This window comes from Gracilinanus agilis, chromosome 4 (assembly GCF_016433145.1).
Source record: "Gracilinanus agilis isolate LMUSP501 chromosome 4, AgileGrace, whole genome shotgun sequence".
Classification (NCBI taxonomy): Eukaryota; Metazoa; Chordata; class Mammalia; order Didelphimorphia; family Didelphidae; genus Gracilinanus; species Gracilinanus agilis.
The window spans coordinates 457,574,275-457,596,925 of NC_058133.1; the positions used below are offsets into that span (position 1 = coordinate 457,574,275).

Consider the following 22,651-nt stretch of genomic DNA (forward strand, 5'->3'; position numbering starts at 1 on the left):
TGTTTAGATGTTGCCTGGGCTATTATTTAGCTTTACGAATGATTCTATAACTCTCCCTGTGAGCAGAAATGGGCTTCCATTTTCTTTTTCTCTCAGCCAGTGAGCTTGATGAAGCTACCTTCCCTTGACCAATGAACTTGATGAAACTTGCCAGAGTACAGATACTTTCCATTTCCCTCCTAGACTGAATGCCCAAACCTTGCTAATATGGTGGCACAGTGACACCTGGCGGTTACAAGTGGGTGCTGTGTGACTTCTGGCAAATCTCAATCTCCCAGGGTCTCAATTGCCTCATCTACAAAATAATAGGATCGGAATGAATGAATTCTGAGGTCCCATCCAGCTCAAATTCTATGATTCTTTGATCCTGCCTTTGTAATATCATTTGATAATTTTCATAAAATAATAATGAGGTTAACATTTATATATGTGTAAGTGGAAATTTTGTATCCTATAGACTTCATCTCCCAGAATTCTTACCTCACCTCAAATTTCCCTTTTCCTTTCTGTTTACCTGCGTCTTTTATGTGATTGTATATAAGTTTTGGTAACGCATCTCTTGCTCTCTCTTCCACGTGAGTGGGGTTTGGTGAGCACTCCCTGTTTTCTCTAGCTCTCTGGTTAAATATTAATAAATCTTTATAAATATTATACTTTGGAGATATTGAATATTAATTTATAAATCTACACAGAGCACCCATATGCCAAATACTATGCTAAGCACTTTACAAATATCATCTTATTTGATTCTCACAACTCTAGGAAGTAGGTGCTATTATTATCTCCATTTTACAGCTGAAAAAGCCAAGGCAACAGGAAAAGTGACATGCCCAAAGTTGCAAAGTTAGAAAATGTATGAAGCTGAATTTGAACTCAGGTCTTCTTTATTCCATATCTAGAATGTAATTTATTGTACCATCTAAATGTCTTTCATTTGTTCGGCCAGATTTCTAATTACTGTTAGCTCCCAAGTGTCTCAGGGAGGACAGAAGCTCTAGCGGAAGTATCATCCCCATAGAGTTAGGGTAAACCATTCCATGTTACTAAATACTTAGCCTATGATGAAATTTTGATGGAAATTTTCATATCATCAGCATTATTGTACATATTGTGAAGGACATTAAAATAAAAGTAACCCTAGGCAAGTCAGTTAGCCCCCATTGCCTAGACCTTACCACTCTTTTGCCTTGGAAACAATATTTAGTATTGATTTGAAGATGGAATTTTTAATTAAATAAAATAAAATTAAAGTAGAATGTTGCTTCCAACCTCAGAGAACATACATTTTCGTCAGGTAGACAAACTATTTGAGCTCACTAGAAATAACTATAAAGAATATGTAATTAATTGCTAATATATGTGGCAGAGACAAGTGACATGGGAAATCCAAAAAGAGTGAGATCAATGAGAACCAGAATAGTTGAGAATGACACCATTTATAGTAGAGTTCCATTTACCATTCTGTCCTCCATTGGCTTCTTCCCTATGAAATTAATTCAGCTAGTCATGGTATAAATGCTTGCACTGAAAATTTAACAGTTAAAGCCCTGGTACCAACAAGATGGAGGATTAGATATTTTATTTGATCCCCAGAAGCTCTCAAACCTCATCAAAACAAAAATTATGCATCAAAAATAAAGCAATTTCCCGCTGACCCCATGACCTAAGACAACCAGAATCCAAAAGAAAGTAAAAGAGAACATGAACTGATGTACCCGAAGTTCACGTAGCACCCTATGCCCCCAGTGCTCACCACACTTGAAGTTGCATTAATCAACCCAAAGACCAGACACATGGTTTTGCAACAAAACCCAATAAACTGACAAACAGGCTTGGAAAAGGCACAGAATGTCACACTGGTCCCTTTCCCTCTTTATAGTGTGGTGAAGATCTAGGATCTAAACTAAAGAAGTTTGCTCAAACTGTGACAGACAGTATCATAGTGACAACATTTTGTCCTGCAAAATATTTCTGCAAAAGAGCAGAAAGGAGCAGGACACATGTTTGTACTTGAACCCCACATCCCCTTCTTCCCAGAACCTCAGAGATCCAAATTATGGAAATCAACCCAATAGCACCAGCATAGCAGCTCTCTGAACTGCTGGTGCCATGACAGAAAATGATGAACAAAGAGAGTGTGGCAGGACACACTATGTGGGGTACACTATGAAGCACTCCACTAACCTCAGAATCTAGGTGGGGATAATTCTATCTACCCAGAAAGTCACTTAGCACAAAGAGCTATTCAGATGAACCATGAATTGTTCACTATGTGAAAAGGATGAGACACTTTAAGGGAAAGAGTCAGTAGTTGAGCAATAGGGGAAATTAGAAAGGAAAAAATACTGAAATTACCAAAACTCTGATGGAAAAAAACTCAAAGATTTTGAACACAAGAGGAAATTACTTTAACAGCAAAAGAAAATATGGTCTTTAGATTGAGTAAATTAGTCCAGGCATCTATAAATAATACTGCAAAAGAAAATAGACAGAAGGTCCTGTGGGATTTGGGGAAAACATGGAATCACAACACTATTCCTGAGTGATTTAAAAGAGAAATGAGAATTAAGAGAACAGAATTTATGTTCTTCCCAGCAAAACAAATGGGCAGAATAGAAAATGTTTAATCTCTGATGGCAGCTTCACCAAGGAAACAAAAGAAAGAACAATAGTTTGGGGATGCAAATAGGTAGAAGTGAAGGGCAATCTAAAAGAAAAGTAAAGAAAAATAGCATTTAAAGTGAATATACATAATATTTAAGCAAAACAACCTCACCTTGAAGAGATGATGCATATAAAGGATCATAGGTTTCCCAGAAGAACTTAAAAAACAACAACACTATAATGCAGGAAATATTTTCTTAAACCTGCCCAGAACTTCTGAATAAAGTAAATTAAATACCAATGGAAAGAGTTTACCCATTGCCTCTAGGAAAACAAAAAAAAAATATATCTACAAACATCAAGACACATGGTGGCTAAATTTAGCAATTTAATTCAGAAACAAGTTCTGCAAATATTCAGGATAAAGATCTTCAAATATAAAAGAAAAGAAATTTGAAAAATATGAGACCATTCTGCATCATCCAGAAAAATATAAGAGGGAATGGAATAATGTGTTTCAAAGGGCCATGGAGCTCAGGATGCAGTCCAACATGGCTTACTCTGCAACTCTGAGCTTAACTATAAATTTTCTCCTCTTTTTAATTCAAAAATATTTTATTTCCCCAATTACATGTAATAACAATTTTCAATATATGCCATCCAAAATTATAAGACCCAAATTATCTCCCTCCCTCCATTCTCTCCCCCATCTTGGAGATGGTAAACAATTTGATCTGGGTTATTATACATGTATTATCAGGCAAAACGTACTTCCAAATTGGTCACTGTTGTAAGATAATACTCAGATAAAAAGCCAAAATCCCAAAATAAAACCAAAAATAAAAAAGTATGCTTTGGACTCCAAGGGTTCTTTCTCTAGAGGTGGATAAGCATTCTTTATCATAAGTCCTTTGAAATTGTCCTGGATCATTGTATTTGTGAGAGTAGCTAAGTTTTTTACAGTTGAATATCGTACAATATTGTTGCTACTGTCTGGTTCTGCTTATTTTGCTCTGCGTCAGTTCATGCAGTTCTTTCCAGCTCTGAAATCATCCTGCTTATCATTTCTGATAACACAATAGTATTCCATCACCGACATGTACCACAATTTGTTCAGTCATTCCCCAAGTGATGGATATCACCTCAATTTCCAAATCTTTGCTGCCACAAAAAGAGCTGCTATAAACAAATCCAGTAACGGTATTACAGAACAAAAGGATATGCACGTTTTATAGCCCCTTGGTCATAGTTCCAAATTGCCCTCCAGAATAGTTGGATCAGTTCGCAACTCCACCAACAATGCATTAGTGTCCCAGTTTTGCCACATCCCCTCCAACATTTATCACTTTCATTTACTGTCATATTGGCCACTCTGACAGGTGTGAGATGATACCTCAAAGTGCTCTAATCTGCATTTCTCTAATGATTACTGATAAGATTACTGATGGCTTTGACTATTTTACCTGAAAACTGCTAGTTCATATCTTCTAACCACTTGCCAATTGGGAAATAACTTGTATTCTTGATAATTTGACTTTTTTCTATAAATTAAAAAATGAGACCTTTCTTGTAGAAATTATAAAATTTTGCCCACTTTGTTGTTTCTCTTCTAATCATGATTACATTGGTTTTGTTTATACAAAAGCTTTTTAATTTAATATAATCAAAATTATTCATTTTACATCTTATAATGCTCTCTCTCTTCTTTCTTCATAAATTCTTCCCTTCTCCCTAGATCTGCCAGGTAAACTATTCTATGTTCTCCTAATTTAATTTTCACTCTTTATATCTAAATCATACACCCATTTTGAACTTATCTTAATATAGGGTATGAGATACTGATCTATAGCTAGATTTTGTCATAGTTTTCCATTTTCCCTAGCAGTTTTTGTTAGTGAGTTCTTATTCCAAAATCTGGGGTCTTTGAGCTTATCAAAAACTAGTTGCTAAGGTCATTTACCCCCACATATTGTGTACCAAATCTGTTCCATTGACCCAACATTCTATTTCTTAACCAGTACCAGACTGTTATGATGATTACTGCTTTATATTACAATTTGAGATCTGGTATTGTTAGGCTTCCTTCCTTCACATTTTTTCCCATTAATTCCCTTGATGTTCTTGAACTTTTCTTTTTTCAAATGATTCTTGTTTTATATTTTTCTAGTTCTATAAAATAACTATTTGGTCATTTGATTGGTATGGCACTGAATAAGTAAATTACTTTGGGTAGATCTGTTGTTTTTATCATATTAGCTCAGCCTACTTATGAGCAATTTTTACAGTTTTTTAGATCGGACTTTATGTGTGTGAAAAGCATTTTGTAATTATGTTCATTTCTCTGTCTTGGCTAGTATATTCCCAACTATTTTATATTGCATATAATTACTTTAAATAGAATTTCTCTCTCTTGCTTCTGAACATTGTTGGTAATATATAGGAAAGCTAATGATTTATGTGGATATATTTGGTATCCTGAAACTTTGCTAAAGTAATTATTTCTAAGAGTTTTTAGTTGATTCTCTAGTATTCTCTAAACCAGTGATTCCCAAAGTGGGCGCTACCACCCCCTGGTGGGTGCTGCAGTGATCCAGGGGGAGTGGTGATGGCCACAGGTGCATTTATCTTTCCTATTAATTGCTATTAAAATTTATTTACACTTTTAATTTTTTTTTAAATTTTTTTAAACCCTTAACTTCTGTGTATTAGCTCTTTGGTGGAAGAGTGGTAAGGGTGGGCAATGGGGGTCAAGTGACTTGCGCAGGGTCACACATTTGGGAAGTATCTGAGGCCATATTTGAACCTAGGACCTTCCATCTCTAGGCCTGACTCTCTATCCACTTAGCTACCCAGCTGTCCCCTAATTGCTATTAAAATTAAAAAAAAATTAATTTCCAGGGGGCTAAGTAATATTTTTTCTGGAAAGGGGGCAGTAGGCCTAAAAAGTTTGGGAACCACTGCTCTAAACCTATCATCTGCAAAGAGTGATAATTTAGTTTCTGCATTATCTGTAATTCTTTCGATTTCTTTTCGTTTTCTTATTGTAAAGCTAACATTTCTAATAAAATATTAGAGTGGTGATAATGGACATCTTTGCTTCACTCCTGATCTTATTGAAAACATTTCCAATTTATCCCCATTACAAATGATACTTAGGGATGGGTTTTTTTTTTTGTAGATACTTGTCATTTTTAGGAATGGCTGATTTATTCATGGTCTTTTTTTTTCAAACATTTATTAATATTCATTTTTAACATGGTTACATGATTCATGCTCCTCCTTTCCCCTTCGCCCCCCGCACTCCCCCCACCCATGGCCGATGCACATTTCCACTAGTTTTGTCATGTGTCCTTGATCAAGACCAATTTCCAAATTGTTGGTAGTTGCATTGGTGTGGTAGTTTCGAGTCCACATCCTCAATCATGTCCACCCCGACCCATGCATTCAAGTATTCATGGTCTTTTTAATAGGAATGGGTGTTGTGTTTTGTCAAAGGCTTTTTCTGCATCTATTGAGATAATCATGTGATTTCTGTTAGTCTGATTATTGATATGGATGACTATACCAATAGATTTCCTAATATTAAACTAGCCCTGCATTCCTAGTATAAATCCCACCTGGTCATGGGAATGATCCTTGAGCCATATTGCTGTAGTCTCCTTGTTAGTATTTTATTTAAAATTTTTCCATCTATATTCATTAATGAAATTAGCCTATAATTTTCTTTCTCTGTTTTTGCTCTTCCTGGCTTAGGTAATAGTACCATATTTTTGTCATAAAAAGGATTTGATAGGACTCCTTCTCTGTCTATTTTCCCTAATAGTTTATATAGTATCGAGATTAATTGTACTTTAAATATTTGATTAGAATTCATTTGTAAATCTATCTGGCCCTGGAGATTTTTATGTAGGAAACTCATTAATGGCTTGTTCAATTTCCTTTTCTAAAATTGGATTATTTAAATATTCTATTTCCTCTTTTGTAAATCTGGGCAATTTATTTTTGTAAATATTCATCCATTCCACTTAGAATGATAGATTTATTCGCGTATAATTGGGCAAAATCGTTCTTAATGATTGCTTTAATTTCCTCTTCATTGGTGGTGAATTCATTTTTGATACTGATTTTTCATTTTCTTCTTTCCTTTTTTAAATCAAATTAACCAATGCTTAATCTGTTTTCTTTGTTTTTTCAAAAAACCAACTCCTTGTCTTATTTATCAGTTTAACGGTTATCTTAGATTTAGAGCTACAAATTTCTCCCCCAAGTATTGTTTTGGCTGTATTCTACAAATTTTTTGTTAGCTCCTCATTTTCATTTTCCATAATGAAATTTTTAGAACTTGATTAGTTTCTAATTAATTTTTATTTGTTTTTCCACAGATCCTTATTAGTTATAATTTTATTACATTATGATCTGAAAGAGATGCATATATTATTCTTGCTCTTCTGTGTTTGGTCATAAAGTTTTTATGCCCTAATACAGAGTGAATTTTTGTGTTGATGCCATGTACTGTTGAAAAGAAGGCATTTTCCTTTCTATTCCCATTCAATTTTCTCCAAATATCTATTAGTTTTAACTTTTCTAAATTTCATCTACTATCTTCACTCTTTGTTTCTTTGTTTTTTGGTTGGATTTATCTAAATATGAAAGGAGAAAATTGAAGTTCCCCCACTAGTTTAGTTTTACTATTTACTCTTGAAGTTCATTTAATTTCTCCTTTAAAAATTTGGAGGCAATACCATTTGGTGCATATATGCTTAGTACTGATATTACTTCATTATCCATGGTAGCTTTTAGCAGGATGTAGTTTCCTAGCTTATCTCCTTTAATTAGTCTATTTTTGCTTTGGTTTTGTCTAAGATCATGATTGCTACTCCTATTTTTTTTACTTCAGATGATGCACAATAAATTCTGCTCCAAAAAACTGGAAAATGAGGGTATGCCCTTCAATTAGAGAATGGCTGAACAAATTGTGGTATATGCTGGTGATGGAATATTACTGTGCTCAAAGGAATAATAAACTGGAGGAATTCCATGTGGACTGGAATGACCTCCAGGAATTGATGCAGAGTGAAAGGAGCAGAGCCAAAAGAACATTATACACAGAGACTGATACACTGTGGTACAATCAAACATAATGGACTTCTGTACTAGCAGCAATGCAATGACCCAGGACAATTCTGAGGGATTTATGGAAAAGAACGCTACCCACATTCAGAGGAAGAACTACAGGAGTGGAAACACAGAAGAAAAACAACTGCTTGAACACATGGGTTGATACAGACATGATTTGGGAAGTAAACTCTAAAAGACCACCCTAGTACAACTATCAATAATATGGAAATAGGTCATGATCAATGACATGTTAAAACCAGTGGAAATGCACATTGGCTATGGGGGTTGGAGGGTTTGGGGAGATGAAGGGGAAAGTAAGAATATGAATCATGTAACCATGGAAAATTTTTCTAAAAAATAAAAAAATAATTAAAAAATAAAATAAATTCTCCTCCAGCCTCTTACATTTACTGTGTATTTCCCTGCCTCAGATGTGTTTCTTGTAAACAATATATAGTAGGATTCTGGTTTTTAAACCACTCTGCTATCTGCTCTCATTTTATGGGTGAGTTCATCCTGTTCACATTCACATTTGTGACTACCAGCTGTGTATTCCTCTCCATCTTATATTCCCCTCTTCATCCTCATCTCTCCTTTCACTCTATCCCTTCTCACAAGTATTTTGCTTTTAATCATCCTCCTCCACTTTTTCTCCCTTCTAATACCAACCCCTTTTCTTATTCTCCTCTTCTCCAAAGGGCAATGTAGAATTCTATAAAAGAATGAGTATGATCCCATACACTCTTAAGTCTTTTGTGCCTTTTTAGATGAGATAATTTACCCCATTCCTCATCTCCCTTCCCTTTTCTCTCAATGCAATCTTCTTTTTCATCCCTTGATTTTTTTGCATATCATATCATCCTAATCAGCTTATTCCCATGCCCTCTGTTTATGTACTCTAACTTAAAAGAATTTACAAATATCATCTTTTGATGTAGAAATAATTAAGTTTAACCTTATTGAATCCCTTACATTTTCTTTCTTATTTATATGCTCTTCTTGAGACTTGTATTGAAACATCAAATTTCCTGCTTAGGCCTGATCTTTTCCTCAGGAATGCTTGGAAATCTAAAATTTTATTAAATAACCATTTTTCCCCTGAAAAAATATGCTCAGTTTTGCTGGGTAGTTGATTCTGGGTTGTAAAGCTAGTTCTTTGGACATCTGGAATATCATATTCCAAGCCTTGTGATCCTTTCATATGGAGGCTACCAAGTCCTGTGTAATCCTGAATGTAGCTCCATAGTATTTGAATTGTTTCTTTCTAGCTGCTTTCTGTATTTTCTCTGTGGATCTGAAGCCCTTTAATTTATTTATAACATTCTTGGGAGTTGTTATTTGGGGATTTATTTCAGGAAGTAATCTGTGAATTCTTTCCATTTCTATTTTACCCTCATATTCAAGAACATCAGGGCAATTTTCTTTGTCAATTTCTTGTAATAGGATGTCTCAACTTTTTTTTTTTATCATGGCTTTCATGTAATCCAATAATTCTTAAATTGTCTCTCCTGGATTTATTTTCCAGGTCAGTTGTTTTTTCAATGAGATATTTCATGTTTTCTTCTGTGTTTTTTTTATTCTTTTGACTTGCATTGTTTCTTTATGTCTCAGAAAGTATTAGCTTCTAGTTGCCCAATTCCAAATTTTTAAGAAATTATTTTCTTCCATGAGCTTTAGAATCTCCTTTTCCACTTGGTCATTTCTACTTTAAGAAACTCTTTTCTTCATTGAATTTTTATACCTCTTTTTCCTTTTGGTAAAATCTGCTTTGCATTGCTTTTGTTTCTTTTCTCCATTTTTCCTTTGACTCTCTTAATTGATTTTTTTTTTAATTTTAAACCCTTAACTTCTGTGTATTGACTTATAGGTGGAAGATTGGTAAGGGTAGGCAATGGGGGTCAAGTGACTTGCCCAGGGTCACACAGCTGGGAAGTGTCTGAGGCCGTATTTGAACCTAGGACCTCCTGTCTCTAGGCCTGGCTCTCAATCCACTGAGCTACCCAGCTGCCCCCTCTTAATTGATTTTTAAAATCCCTTTTGTGCTCTTCAAGAGCCTCAGACCAATTCATATTTTCCTTTGAATTTTTAGGTGTAGCTGCTTTGCCTTCACTGTCCCCTTCTGAGTCTGTGCCTTGTTCTGGTTCTTCTTTGTCTCTATAAATATTTTCTGTGGTTAGGAAGTTGGGTTTATTTAATGTTTGATTGTTTTCCCAGCCTTTTTCATGACTCTTATCTTAAAGGTGAACTCTGTCCTAGAGAGGTAACTCTCTTAAACTTCAGTTTTTTCTTAAAGCTAACCTTAGCTCTATTTCTAAATTTCTGCAAGTTTCAATTTTTCTAAGGTAATATATGATGCCCTGTAAGGCTGGAAACTCAGAAAACCACCTTCCCCTGCCAATTCAGTCTTGGCCAGCAGAGCTCAAAACATTGTGAGCTACCTTGCACTGGGGCTTAGGATCTGGACTCAGGCTTGGGCAGGGGCTTTAGACCTCATACTGTGGACTGCCTTGCCCTGGAGCTTGTTACCTCACCTTGAGCTTAGATAGAGGACTCTGGGTCTCCCTCTGGGCTTTCACAGGCTAGGGGCACTACAGAATACCCAATGAGAGAGTGCATGAAAAGAGGGTTGAAGAAGATAGTGTGTGATATCATCTGGGAAAAATCTAGGCCCAACAATCCAGGGTCAGCTCAGAAAGAGAAAAGCCTATAGGGAAATGGATTAGGAGACTTATAAGCATGAATTGAATGAAAAGATATGAAAGGACAAACCAAACCCATCCTGTTATGCAAGTGAGAGATCCACAGTGTACATGTTTTCAGAATATTTCAATGTAACAAATTAGGATGTATTTTTTCTCTTTAAAAAAATTCCTATTGGTTACATGGAATGGCTTGCTGAGATGGGGATGGACACTAAGGAAAACTATGCTGATGTAAGAAATAGAAGACATCAATAAAAACTTATTTTTTTAAATTTACAATTGGTTTTCCCAAACCAAAGTCAGATAGATCTAGTATTTCCCTGCCCCAAAGCCAAACCATAACTACCATTCAGTGCTAATTAAAATGAGAAAAAAATACAACAGGGAACATTTGTTTGAAAACAAAAGTGTTTTTTTCTGGTTGTTTTAATATAAATACATGATTCCATGCCAGAAAAAAGCTATCTTAAAAATTCCAGCTTTATAAAAGTAAACAGATGTTTTCAAGAGAGAGATAAAGCACATATAAATCACTTTCATTCCTTACACACTTCAAATCTCTATAGAGGCAAATGGTGACAGCTGAACAGTTTCCCTTTTTCAGCAGCTAGAAATCTACAAGTTAGCAAAGTGATGTGTTCTCCTGTTTAATGAATAAAGACTGAAATGTGTACCCAAAAAAATACCTGGAGGACGCAACTGCATTCTGCACTCCTTGTACAGATTATAAATGTGGAAACATATGGCAGGAATAATTTTGCACAAAAACCACTTTTCAAATTAAATTTCCCAAGCATTCAGTACAGGTCAAGTGCCTTGTTGCTCTTTGGTTCAGAAAACACAGGAGGTAGACTAAGGAAAAGCAAACAGTAGTTAAAATAAGCACTTGATTTTTCATTTCTCTAGGTGCTTTATTACCCCAAAAAAAGGCTCACTACCAGGAATCTTCCAACTTGTTATTTGTGAATTTTTGGAGCTGATTTACGAGCATCTAACAAGTATTTCTAAATCTCATTCAAACATTTCAGAAAGAAAAAAATGATCTGACCAGAAAACCAAATGCTTTATAGACACAAATTTAGGTCAGTGATGTTATAATTGAGTCATTTTATGCCCTAAAGCATTCTTCAAATAGCAATCATTTTGTAAATTAATGCTTTGCCATTGGCTGCACATATATTAAACAATTTAGGTCCTAAAATCCATGCTGGAAATAAGAATTCTTCCTTTCCATCAATGAATGGCTTGGAGACAAAATGCATGGATTTTTAAACTAGGTCCCAGAGCCCAGATGTGGGCTGCTGTTGCAGCAGCTTCAGGGTATCTCTCTATACAGTTAATCGTCCATGTTCCACTGAAATACACCTAGAATTGGAATCAGCTGCCAAGTACACCTGGTGCTCTTGACATATGGATAATTTTACTTGGCATGCAGAAAACTACGGTGGCTCATTCTGGGGAGGCAATGGAATGGAGTGGAAAGAACCATCTTTTTCCAATCGCATCTGCTGGTGTCTCTATTTGTCTTCTATCTACACTGGATATCCTTTTGTGTTACCTAATTATTGATACATCACCTTTCCATTGGGATGCATGCCCCCCCTTTGAATGACCAGAGCTTAGCACAGTACCTGTCAATGACCGTCTGGTATGAGACAGCCTGGCCTCAAGTCCCGGTTCTGCTATTTACTCCCTCTGTTCTTTTGGACAAATCACTTCTATAAAATCAGGATGCTGAGACTCGTGCTACCAACATTCACAAGGTAGCTTTGATTAAAGCATTCATAAATCTTGAAGAAGTATCAAAAATGCATTGTTTCCTTGCTCAAACTACACAAGTAAAAGGAGTAAGGGTTCAAAGAAACTGAACTAAAGAGAAATGGTTCTATTCCAGAATATCACTGAAGAGTAGAATTTAAGGTTTCAGAGGATGCTCCCACTGAATTCTCCTTGATTATTAAGCAAATTTGTTCATACTGGTGATTTCCTTTCCAAATTCAGTAATCAGAACCAAAAAGAGCTACGAACATAACATCTACAAATGAAGCCAAAAGGTAACTAACCAGTGAAATGAACATAGTCTTATCGTTCTTCAAGACATCATAATGATAAGAAATGGAGGTATTCTCATATCATGACAACTCAACCCTCATCCTTTCATTCTGCTTAAAGAAAAAGAACTCTACTTGCTTAGTTATTATCATCTAGTTTAAATGCACTGGTTTTTTCATAATGGTTGCAGAAGACATTCACAATAGAACAAAAATACAACTCGGTACATGAGTTTCTCAAAGGAATTGAAATACAAAAGATAACATAAATTGGCCTAATTGGTCAAAAAGTGAATTTTTAAAATTGTACTCTTGAAAAAAAAATTTCTCTTAAATTGTGTTTCAAACTATTTAAATGATTGGGTTGTTTTTTTTTTTAGACCTGATATCAGAAGCAAAAGGAGTCCAATCGGAAAGGCAAGTAGAGTTCTAGGAATATCAAATGTTTTAACTTGTAAAGAATTTAACAAAACTATAATTTCATCATTAAATTTTCACATACGTAAAATTAAGCTAAAATGCTTAACATGCTATTTGATATGTTACTCTCGCTGGGGTCATGATGCAGCATCTCTTCCCAAAGACTTTTGGCAACTTTAAGTGATGAGGGACACACAGATACTGTCGTGCTCTCATGCAATGAGGCTCGTGCCAAGAGTTCACACTTCATTTCGGGGCTATTCCCAAATTTTGCTTCATTTTCTCATATACCACATAGCTGATGCTCACTGCAGGCAGCACTTTCATGAAATTAGGCAGGATGCCCCTGTAAAGTCCGAAGATTCCTTCTTTGGTAACTATTTTCTTAAAGAGGTCAATCATATTTAGCTGGGGTGCATCTTCCACCATGGCTAGAAAGGAAAGGGAAAAAAAAATTCATCTGAGATTCATGCCACCCTCGGATAAACCAAATGAGATACTGAGGGCCTCAAAATTTAAAAAAAAATTTAAACCAAGAGGCATAAAGGACATATGGCTTGGAGCTCTCTATGACATACAAGTGTTAGGCATTTATACCAAAATTGGAGGGGAGGGAGAGAAGCGGTGAGTAGAGAAGTATCATCTTGTCCTTGTCCTACCGAGATGTTACCTCCTTATTTCAATCCCCTCAAAAGAGCCGGCACTTATTAGAGGAGAGGCTTGACCTCCAAGCAGTTCTCCAAAGGAAAAACTAAAAAGAATGATTTTAAAACCATGAAACATTGTCATTTCTTTTCAAGATTATTCTTTTGACAAAAACTCACTTTGAGGGGCAACTAAGTAGCACAATGGACAGATTGTCAGTCTGGAGTCCAAAGAACCCAGATTCAAATCTAGTTTCAGATATTTCCTAGCTGTGTGACCATGGAAAAGACACTTAACTCTAGGCAAGTCGCTTAACTCCAAATGCCTATCCCTTACTGCTTTTCTGTCTTGAATCAATATAGAAGGTAAGGGTTCAAAAAAAAAAACAAAAAAACCTCACCTTGAGCCTGCATGCGAGTCCTGATAAGAGAGAGGGGATAGCTGGCCAACTGACCACATGTACTTGACAAAGTACCACATGCCAGCAGCACCAAAACCCCAGGGTTTACGGAATCTTCTGCAAAATGTTCTAGCCAATTATTCTTCAACAGCTGCCAAAGAACACAGAAATAAAACACTGTCATCACTACACAAGTCAAGGCAGAGTAAAAGACAATCACTGCCTTTTCTTCTAATCCTATATATAACACTGCATAACCACCTGTACCAGTGATGGTGAACCTTTGAAAGACTGAGTGCCCAAACTGCAACCCTCATGTCACATGTGAGCCTCCTGCCTTACCCCAGGCAGAGGAGGGAAGAAGTGCTCCCATTGGGCTGCTGGGCAGAGGGGGAGGTCATTTTATTTTAGTTTTTGAAATTTTTATTTAATTAATTTAGAACATGTTTTTCCATGGTTACTTGATTCACGTTCTTTCCCTCCCCTCCCTGAAACCCACTCCCATAGCCAATGCACAAAACATTGGGTTTTACACGCGTTGTTGATCAAGATCTATTTCCATATTATTGATATTTGCACTAAGGTGTTCGTTTAGCATCTACATCCTCAATCATATCCCCATCGATCCATGTGTTCAAGCAGTTGTTTTTCTTCTGTGTTTCTGCTCCCACAGTTCTTCCTCTGAACGTGGATAGCATTCTTTCTCATAAGCCCCTCCAAATCGTTCTGGGTCATTGCATTGCTGCTAGTAGAGAGGTCTATTACATTGGATTGTACCACAGTATATCAGTCTCTGTGTACAATGTTCTCCTGGTTCTGCTCATTTCACTCTGCATCAATTCCTGGAGGTTATTCCAGTTCACATGGAATTCCTCCAGTTTATTATTCCTTTTAGCACAATAGTATTCCATCAACATTAGATACCAATTTGTTATGCCATTCTCCAATCAAAGGGCATCCACTCATTTTCCAATTCTTTGCCACTACAAAGAGCACAGCTATAAATATGTTTGTACAAGACTTTTTCCTTATGATCTCTTTGGGGTATAAACCCAGCAGTGCTATGGTTGGATCAAAGGGCAGGCAGTCTTTTAAAGCCCTTTGAGCACAGTTCCAAATTGCCATCCATAATGGTTGGACCAATTCACAACTCCACCAGCAGTGCATTAATATCCCAATTTTGCCACGTCCCCTCCAACATTTATTACTTTCCTTTGCTGTCAATTTAGTCAATCTCTGAGGTGGTACCTCAGAGTTGTTTTGATTTGCATTTCTCTAATTATTAGAGATTTGGAACACTTTCTCATGTGCTTATTGATAGTTTTGATTTCTTTATCTGAAAATTGCCTATTCATGTCCCTTGCCCATTTATCAATTGGGGAATGGCTTGATTTTTTATACAATTGATTTAGTTCCTCATAAATTTGAGTAATTAGACCTTTGTCAGAGGTTTTTGTTATAAAGATTTTTTCCCCCAATTTATTGCTTCCTTTCTAATTTTGGTTGCATTGGTTTTGTTTGTACAAAAACTTTTTTAATTTAGTGTAATCAAAATTATTTATTTTACATTTTGTAATTTTTTCTAACTCTTGCTTGGTCTTAAAAGCTTTCCTTTCCCAAAGATCTGACAAATATACTAATCTATGTTCACCTAATTTACTTATAGTTTCCTTCTTTATATTCAAGTCATTCACCCATTCTGAGTTTATCTTGGTGGAGGGTGTGAGATGTTGATCTAAACCTAATCTCTCTCATACTCTTTTCCAATTTTGCGGGTGATTTTAGAAATGTCCTCAGGCAGGCATGGAGAGGGGGAAGAGAGCAGCACACTCTGGCATGCATGCCATAGGTTCGCCAACATAAATCTATACTCTTCTACTTGCCTCATGAGACTACTGCAAAGGGCAGGAGGCAATTCTTTAAAGATGCAGGCAGTGCAGATCCTCTGTATGAGGTTCAGTGCACTATACAAGTCACTTACATCGTGCATTGACTGTCTGTCTCTAAGTATAATTCAGGAACCAAAAAGCACTGGCTCAAATTATCTTATGGACCCCTTCATTCCTTGTTCTCCTAATTGACATTAGCCAAAGTTATATCTCCAGACCACAAGGACTCTTATGGTTGAAGAGTCCTTTCCATCCACAGTAGACATAATTTTCCTAACTTTTAAGAAGCTTATCTTTTTGTAGCTCTCTTCCCGTAGGGAAGGGGAAATGTCAAACACTAGGTTTAAAAACAAATTTTTAATATCTAAAACAGATTTCATGATGGCAGGACCAGCCTTTTAAATGTTCTACATTTTGTTAAAGCATTTACACTTTTTCAGCTGTGTCCTGCGGTAATCATTGTAAAAGGTATACCTTGACAGAATTGAAATAATAAATAATTAAGTTTCAAAAGCCAGTCTTTATTCAATGTTCATTTATTACCATGGTACAACAAAGACAGCTCCCAGCAACTGTGTCAATGATGTCTGGAGGCTAAATACTTTGAACTCCAGAGATAAAAGGATGGAAACAGCTCAAAAGAAATAGCTTTTGCCCCATTTGTACTACTGAGACCAAAGCAGCCAAAAAGAAATCAAGAAAAATAGGTACTCTTAAAAATCACTTGTCACATCACAATTCTAGAGAAATCTGAATGCACTTTATAAAATCACAACTCAAATGTGCTGCCATTTACAGAAAATATGGCACTGGCATGAATTGAAAAATATATTGGCTATTAAGTTGTGCCAATCCAATCACACTCCTTTATCATCTCACCTTCTGATCAATAGCATGCTCCCTTGAATTAAATTGCCTCTCAGGGTTGGGGGCACATCTAATTGCAGAGTATGATGGAAGAGAGTCCTGGCTCTGGCATCATAGAACCTGGGCTCAAATTCTGGTTCTAGTACTATCTGTGTGATTTTAGAAATCACCTAATTTCCAAGTCTTAGTTTCCTTGTCAGTAAAATGAGATTTGGTCTAGACCACAGATGGGCAAACTCCAGCTTTAAAAATATAAAAACTCTTCTAAGCTTTGGGATGTAACAAATGAAATGCTCTGGAGGCTATGTTTTTAGTTTTAAAATATTAATTTATTAATTGGCCTCTCAAGATTTCTAACTAGCCAAAAGACTCCCTATAGTCCAAAGAGATGCCACAGAACTCAAGCAGGAGGCAGAATTTGAAGGGATCCAAGAGAAAACAAGCAGCTAGGCTAAGCCAGAGAGTAGAGGCTTAAGTGCAAGCAAGTAGGCAGCTAAGTCTCTGCGAGGAATGAGGGAAAGCATGGCCAGAATATTGGGGCAAAAGAAGGAGCAACTAGACATTAGAACTGTGTGTACCAAAAATGCCAAATTCCCATAGCACAAGTCAATATATAACTCTTCTCATATTATTATTCAGTTCCTCCCTAAGACATCTCTAATTGAAGAACAGTCACACAGGAAGTGAATTCAAAGACTGGAATTCCTTCATCACAGGAACAGGAGCATCCCAAGGATGCCAAGAGACATGTCATATGGCTGCGCAGCTCAAGCTTCCCAATATGGCAGCTGCCTAGCATACTTAAACAAATTTTTATTCATAGATAAATAGGGAGCAGGTCTCCACCCTGCCTGTGAAAGATCTAGACAAAAGAAACAGAGAACCCAAGCCAGGTTCATAGTCTGGGGGAGACTTTTTTGAGCTTTCAAATCAAACTTTTTTGGGGGGTGGCTAAAAAGAAAATGATTTCTCAAAAATGTCTCCAGTTTTTCCAATATTTCCTCAATTTAATTTTCCACAGGGGATATGCCAAAATAGGTGGTGGGCAGGATTTGGCCTGTGGGACACAGTTTACCAATCCCTGGTCTAGATGATCTCTGAATCTTCCAACTCTGACAATATATTAAACTACTCTAAATGGGGATTGAATCAGAAATCTTGGCCCAAACAATACCATTTTCTAATTAGTCATAGAAAATATCCTCTACTATTTATCATTCCACTGTCTTCAACATTAGGACTTAATGAGTAGAAATGGCTATCTATAGAGTCAACAAATTGGTCATATTCGCCCAGGGGAATAAACTTACCTCATAAACAGCAAGGTCTATTCCTGCATAGGGGATGATGCCAAGGAAGTTAGGGATGTAGCCTTTGAAAAAGGCTCCCATGCCTTCATACTTCAATATCTTCTTGGCACAGTCGAACATCCCTGAGTATTGACCAGTTTTGCCAACAGCCAACCTGGTCTTTAGAACCTGAAAGTGAAAAGATAGAGATGTATTTCATTAGTCAGAAGTTTCCTAACCTACTCAGTGTTCCCATAAATTGGATGATGCCACAGATTTTAGTCAAACTTTAAGGGTTGTTTTTTTAATCTTATCTTATGTCTTAGACTCAATAGTAAGTTTTGGTTCCAAGGCAGAAGAGCGGTAAGAGCTAGGCAACTGGGGCTAAGTGACTTACCCAGGGTCACACAGCTAGGAAGTATCTGAGACCAGTTTTAAATCCAGAATCTCTAGAATCCAGAACTCTACGCATGGCTCTCTATCCACTACCTACCTGCCCCTAACCTGAATGTCGAAGGCTCTCACATTCAAAAAATGTCATTGCCCTTAAGTTCTAATGGTTTATATCTAGGAATCACAAGCAGGTGAGATCATAAAGAGGCCACAGAAGTACCTGTCAGAAAGAGAAAGTCAAGAGGTGAGAGGATGATTGGGCTCAAGGTAGCAAGAAACAGACTGCTACTGGAATTCAGCAAAAGAGAAGTAGGCTATGCTAAGAGAGTGAATAGCAAGGATGGGTAAACAAACATGGGATCGACCCCCCAACTCTTCTGCTGAGCATAAGATGCCCTTTTTTTGTTTATTTTCATTTTTAAACTTTTAAAGAAATCCATAACTTGCCTTAACATCCCCAAAGAATCTAGCAAAGTTCCATGCACAGAGTAGGTATAAAATGTTTATTTAAAATGATTTTCTTTTAATCTGTAAAGAACTAAGAACTAGCAGAGCCCATGTGGCCTGAGTTTGGATTCTAGCTCTGCCATTTAATATCTATATGATATCAGGAAAGCCTTATCTTTTCTGGGCTTCACTCACTTCATCTGTAAAATGAAAGGGTTCAAAGCATCCTCCTGGTTCTAAATCTCAGACCCTACAAGACCTCTAGATTCCCTCCCAACTTTATATTAACCCATCTATTCTACTCATGTCCAAATTCAGTGTAAGGGAAGCCTATTTTATACTGTTAAGCGTGCTGAAATATAAGGCAGTTTGACAGCAAGGCTCCAAAGCAGAGATTCCAGCAGACCCACAGAAACACAAATCATTCTACCACCACCAGGTCTAAAGTATTTAATTCTACTGATGTCTACCTTTTCTTTGCCTCCTGGATTTCCACTGAATTCAAAAGGAATCCTCTCCATGCCTGGTGAATTAAGCCCCCAAGTTATTGCAGTTCATCCAAAAAAAAAAACTACTAATGTCCCCAGTTTTTTATTTTGATTGGTGTTTTGGGCCTATGCCTCTCAGATACATTGCATTCAGTGGGACAGTCCTTGTTCTAGCAATAAAAATGGCAATTCAAGTGAAATGACTGGGGAATAACTACAAATTTTTTTTTTATTTCCCCTGAAGGAAGGCTCTCTGTTTGGGGACCAATTACCACTTGATAATAGAAGTAGCTGTGTGGTACTGTAGATAGAGGCTGGGACAAGTGTCAGGAAGACCTAAATTCAAGTCTGGCCTCAGATACTTACCAACTGTGGGACCCTTAAGTCACAACCTCTGTTTGCCTCAGTTTTCTCATCTGTTAAGCAAAGATTAACAATAGCATCTACCCAGCAGGGTTGTTGTGAGGATCGAATGAAATGCATTTGTAAAGTGCTTAATACAATGTCTGGCACATAGTCAGAACTATATAAATGCTAGCTATTATTATAAAAGATTATATTACTGATATTATTTCTGCCACTAACATTTGAGATAGGGCGCATGAAAAATACAGGAGAAACAATGTCAGATTTTTCACAGCAATACTTACCTCCATAGGGTAAATGAAGGTCTGTGCTGTTGCTCCTGCCATAGAACCAGAAACAAATCTCTCGACTAGTCCAATTTTGGCACCTTCACTAGTCAGCAGCTTCTTATACTGTGTGAATAGAAGTGTTTAAATACCCATGAATACTAGATGAAAAGAGATAAACATCTAAAGCATTGACTGGAAGTATGAAAAGGGTCCAGTTACTTCAACACACAACTCTCATGTCTATTAAATAGTGACAGTCCTTGTCTCACTCCTGAAATCCCTGCCTGCAGGGTATCTATCAGCAGCTAATCAGATATTCCCCTTAAGATGACCCAATCAAACTTAATTCCAGAACACAACTTATTATTTTTCCCTTCTCTCCTTCCCCTACTTTCTTCCTGACTTCCATAGAGGGGAGATACCATATATCCTGTCACCTACAATATCTTTCTCTCCTTCTCCTACCTTCTTCCTAACTTCCTGATTTCTGTGGAGGAGGCTACCCTATTTCTTATCACCCAAAACATCCTCTCCCTTCTCTCCTCCTATCTCTTCCTTCTCTCCTTCTCCTACCTTCTTCCTAACTTCCTGATTTCTGTGGAGGAGGCTACCATATTTCTTATCACCCAAAACATCCTCTCCCTTCTCTCCTTCTCCTACCTCTTCCTCCTCTCCTTCTCCTACCTTCTTCCTAACTTCCTGATTTCTGTGGAGGAGGCTACCATATTTCTTATCACCCCAAACATCCTCTCCCTTCTCTCCTCCCCCTATTTTCTTCCTAACTTTCTGATTTCTGTGAAAGGGCTACTATATTTCTTATCGCCCAAAGCAATCTCTTCCTCCTCTCCTTCCCCTACCTTCTTCCTAAGTTCCTGATTTCTTTTGAGAGGGCCACCATATTTCCAATCACCCAGGGCATTCCCTCCTTAAATGCCCCTTTCTAATCGGTTCCCAGGTCTTTTGCCCTGTAACTTTACAACATCTCTCATATCTACCTTCCACTTTCAGGCAGACACCACTCTCATTCAATCTCTCATCACCTTCTACCTGAACTATTGCCATATTCTCCTAATTCTGGTCTCCAATCTCTCAATACAATCTATCCTCCATACAGATGCCAAATTGATGATATTCTTAATATTCTGACCACATCATTCCCCTGCTCAAGAACTTGAGGTGGCTCACAGGATAAAAATGCCTCCAGGATAAAAAACAAAATCATTTCTTTGATAACTTGAAGTCTTTCTGGTTCCAGCATATACTTTCAGGTTCCCCTTCACACAATGCATGTACCAGGCAACCTGGACAACTAACTCCCCTCTACAGGGTTTTCTTTCCCTGCCTTGACACAGACTTATTTTCAATACCTAGAATCCCTTCTTCCCTCATTTCTGCCTCACAGACTCCCTGGATTCCTAAAAGGCTTAACTGAAAGATCATCTACATCTGCATGAACTCTGTCTTAATCCCAGCCCAGCCCACTTCCCACAGGCTAAGGTTCCTGTTGTTCTGTCATTGTTCAGTGGTGTCTGACATTTCATGACTCCATTTAAGGTTTGCTTGGAAAAAATACTGAAATGGCTTGCCACTTCCTTCTCCAGCTCATTTTACAGATGAGGAAACTGAGGCAAACATGATTAAGTGACTTGCCCAGGGTCACACAGCTAATAAGTGTCTGAGGCTAGATTTGAACTCAGGAAGATGAGTCTTCCCAACTCCTGGTCTGGCATTTTATCCACTGAGCCACCTAACCACCCCAGGCTCTTTCAGCCCTCTGTAATTAATTTGTATAATATTAGGGATTTGCCCTGAGTATAAAGAACTCCCTTTCTCAATGCAGATTGGCACCATTTCTGCAATCTCTATTCTTTTTTTTTTTTTCCTTTTAACCTCTACCTCTGTCTTAGAATTGGTTCTAAGACAAAGAGGAGTAAGGGCTAGACAACTGGGGTTAAGTGACTTGCTCAGAGTCACACACCTAAGAAGTGTCTGAATTTACTTTTGAACCTGGGATCTCCTGTCCCTATTGACAAAGTATAGAGTTAAGCTGTGAACCTAGATAAAAAGAGCATGATTTTATTTTTGGTGTCATAAGTTTTACAATTTCTTTGGATCCCTCTGATTTAGATTACCTATAAGGTCTCAGTTTGACTGACTTGATGTGGAGAAGAGAGGCAGGAAAGATTTTTCAGCCTTGATCTTCCTGGATGGCTTCAAGAACAACTGTGTCACAACAAATTCAGGCCCTTATTCTTTCTTCATTTTATTTTTTTCTATCTTCACTCTTTATCCTAGGCCATCCATTACTTGAAGCACAATTCCCTTCTCTTTTTTCTTTAATTTTCTCAAATGGAATGACACCAAAAACATTTTATCTATGTCCATAGGTTTAATTCTGTACCTTTTGTTGATGGAATAAAATCTTTACATAACATAGTAAAGCTGATTCAGAAATAAACTTGAAAATTGAAGTGAGATTCAACTAGGGAGCACAGTGGATAGAGTGCCAGTATTGGAGTTGGGAGGACCTGGATTCAAATCTGGTCTTAGTTTCCTAGCTGTGCAATTTTGAACAAGTCACTTAACCCTGACCACTCTTCTGTCTTAGAATTGATACTAAGACAGAAGGTAAGGGAAGGAAGGAAGGAAGGAAGGAAGGAAGGAAGGAAGGAAGGAAGGAAGGAAGGAAGGAAGGAAGGAAGG

The 22,651-nt window shown here is 37.1% G+C and overlaps 1 protein-coding gene across 1 annotated transcript in view; it reads right to left on the bottom strand.

Moving 5' to 3' along the window:
- Nucleotides 1-13,141: 13,141 nt before the first annotated feature.
- Nucleotides 13,142-22,651, bottom strand: part of SLC25A24 (solute carrier family 25 member 24) — a 50,158-nt gene continuing 40,648 nt past the window's right edge. The window contains exons 7-10 of the mRNA XM_044675914.1: nucleotides 19,964-20,071; nucleotides 18,007-18,174; nucleotides 13,941-14,091; nucleotides 13,142-13,326 (exon numbers count right to left, since the gene is read on the bottom strand). Of these exons, the coding sequence (XP_044531849.1) occupies nucleotides 13,142-13,326; nucleotides 13,941-14,091; nucleotides 18,007-18,174; nucleotides 19,964-20,071 (612 nt within the window). The remainder of the gene's footprint in view (nucleotides 13,327-13,940; nucleotides 14,092-18,006; nucleotides 18,175-19,963; nucleotides 20,072-22,651) is intronic.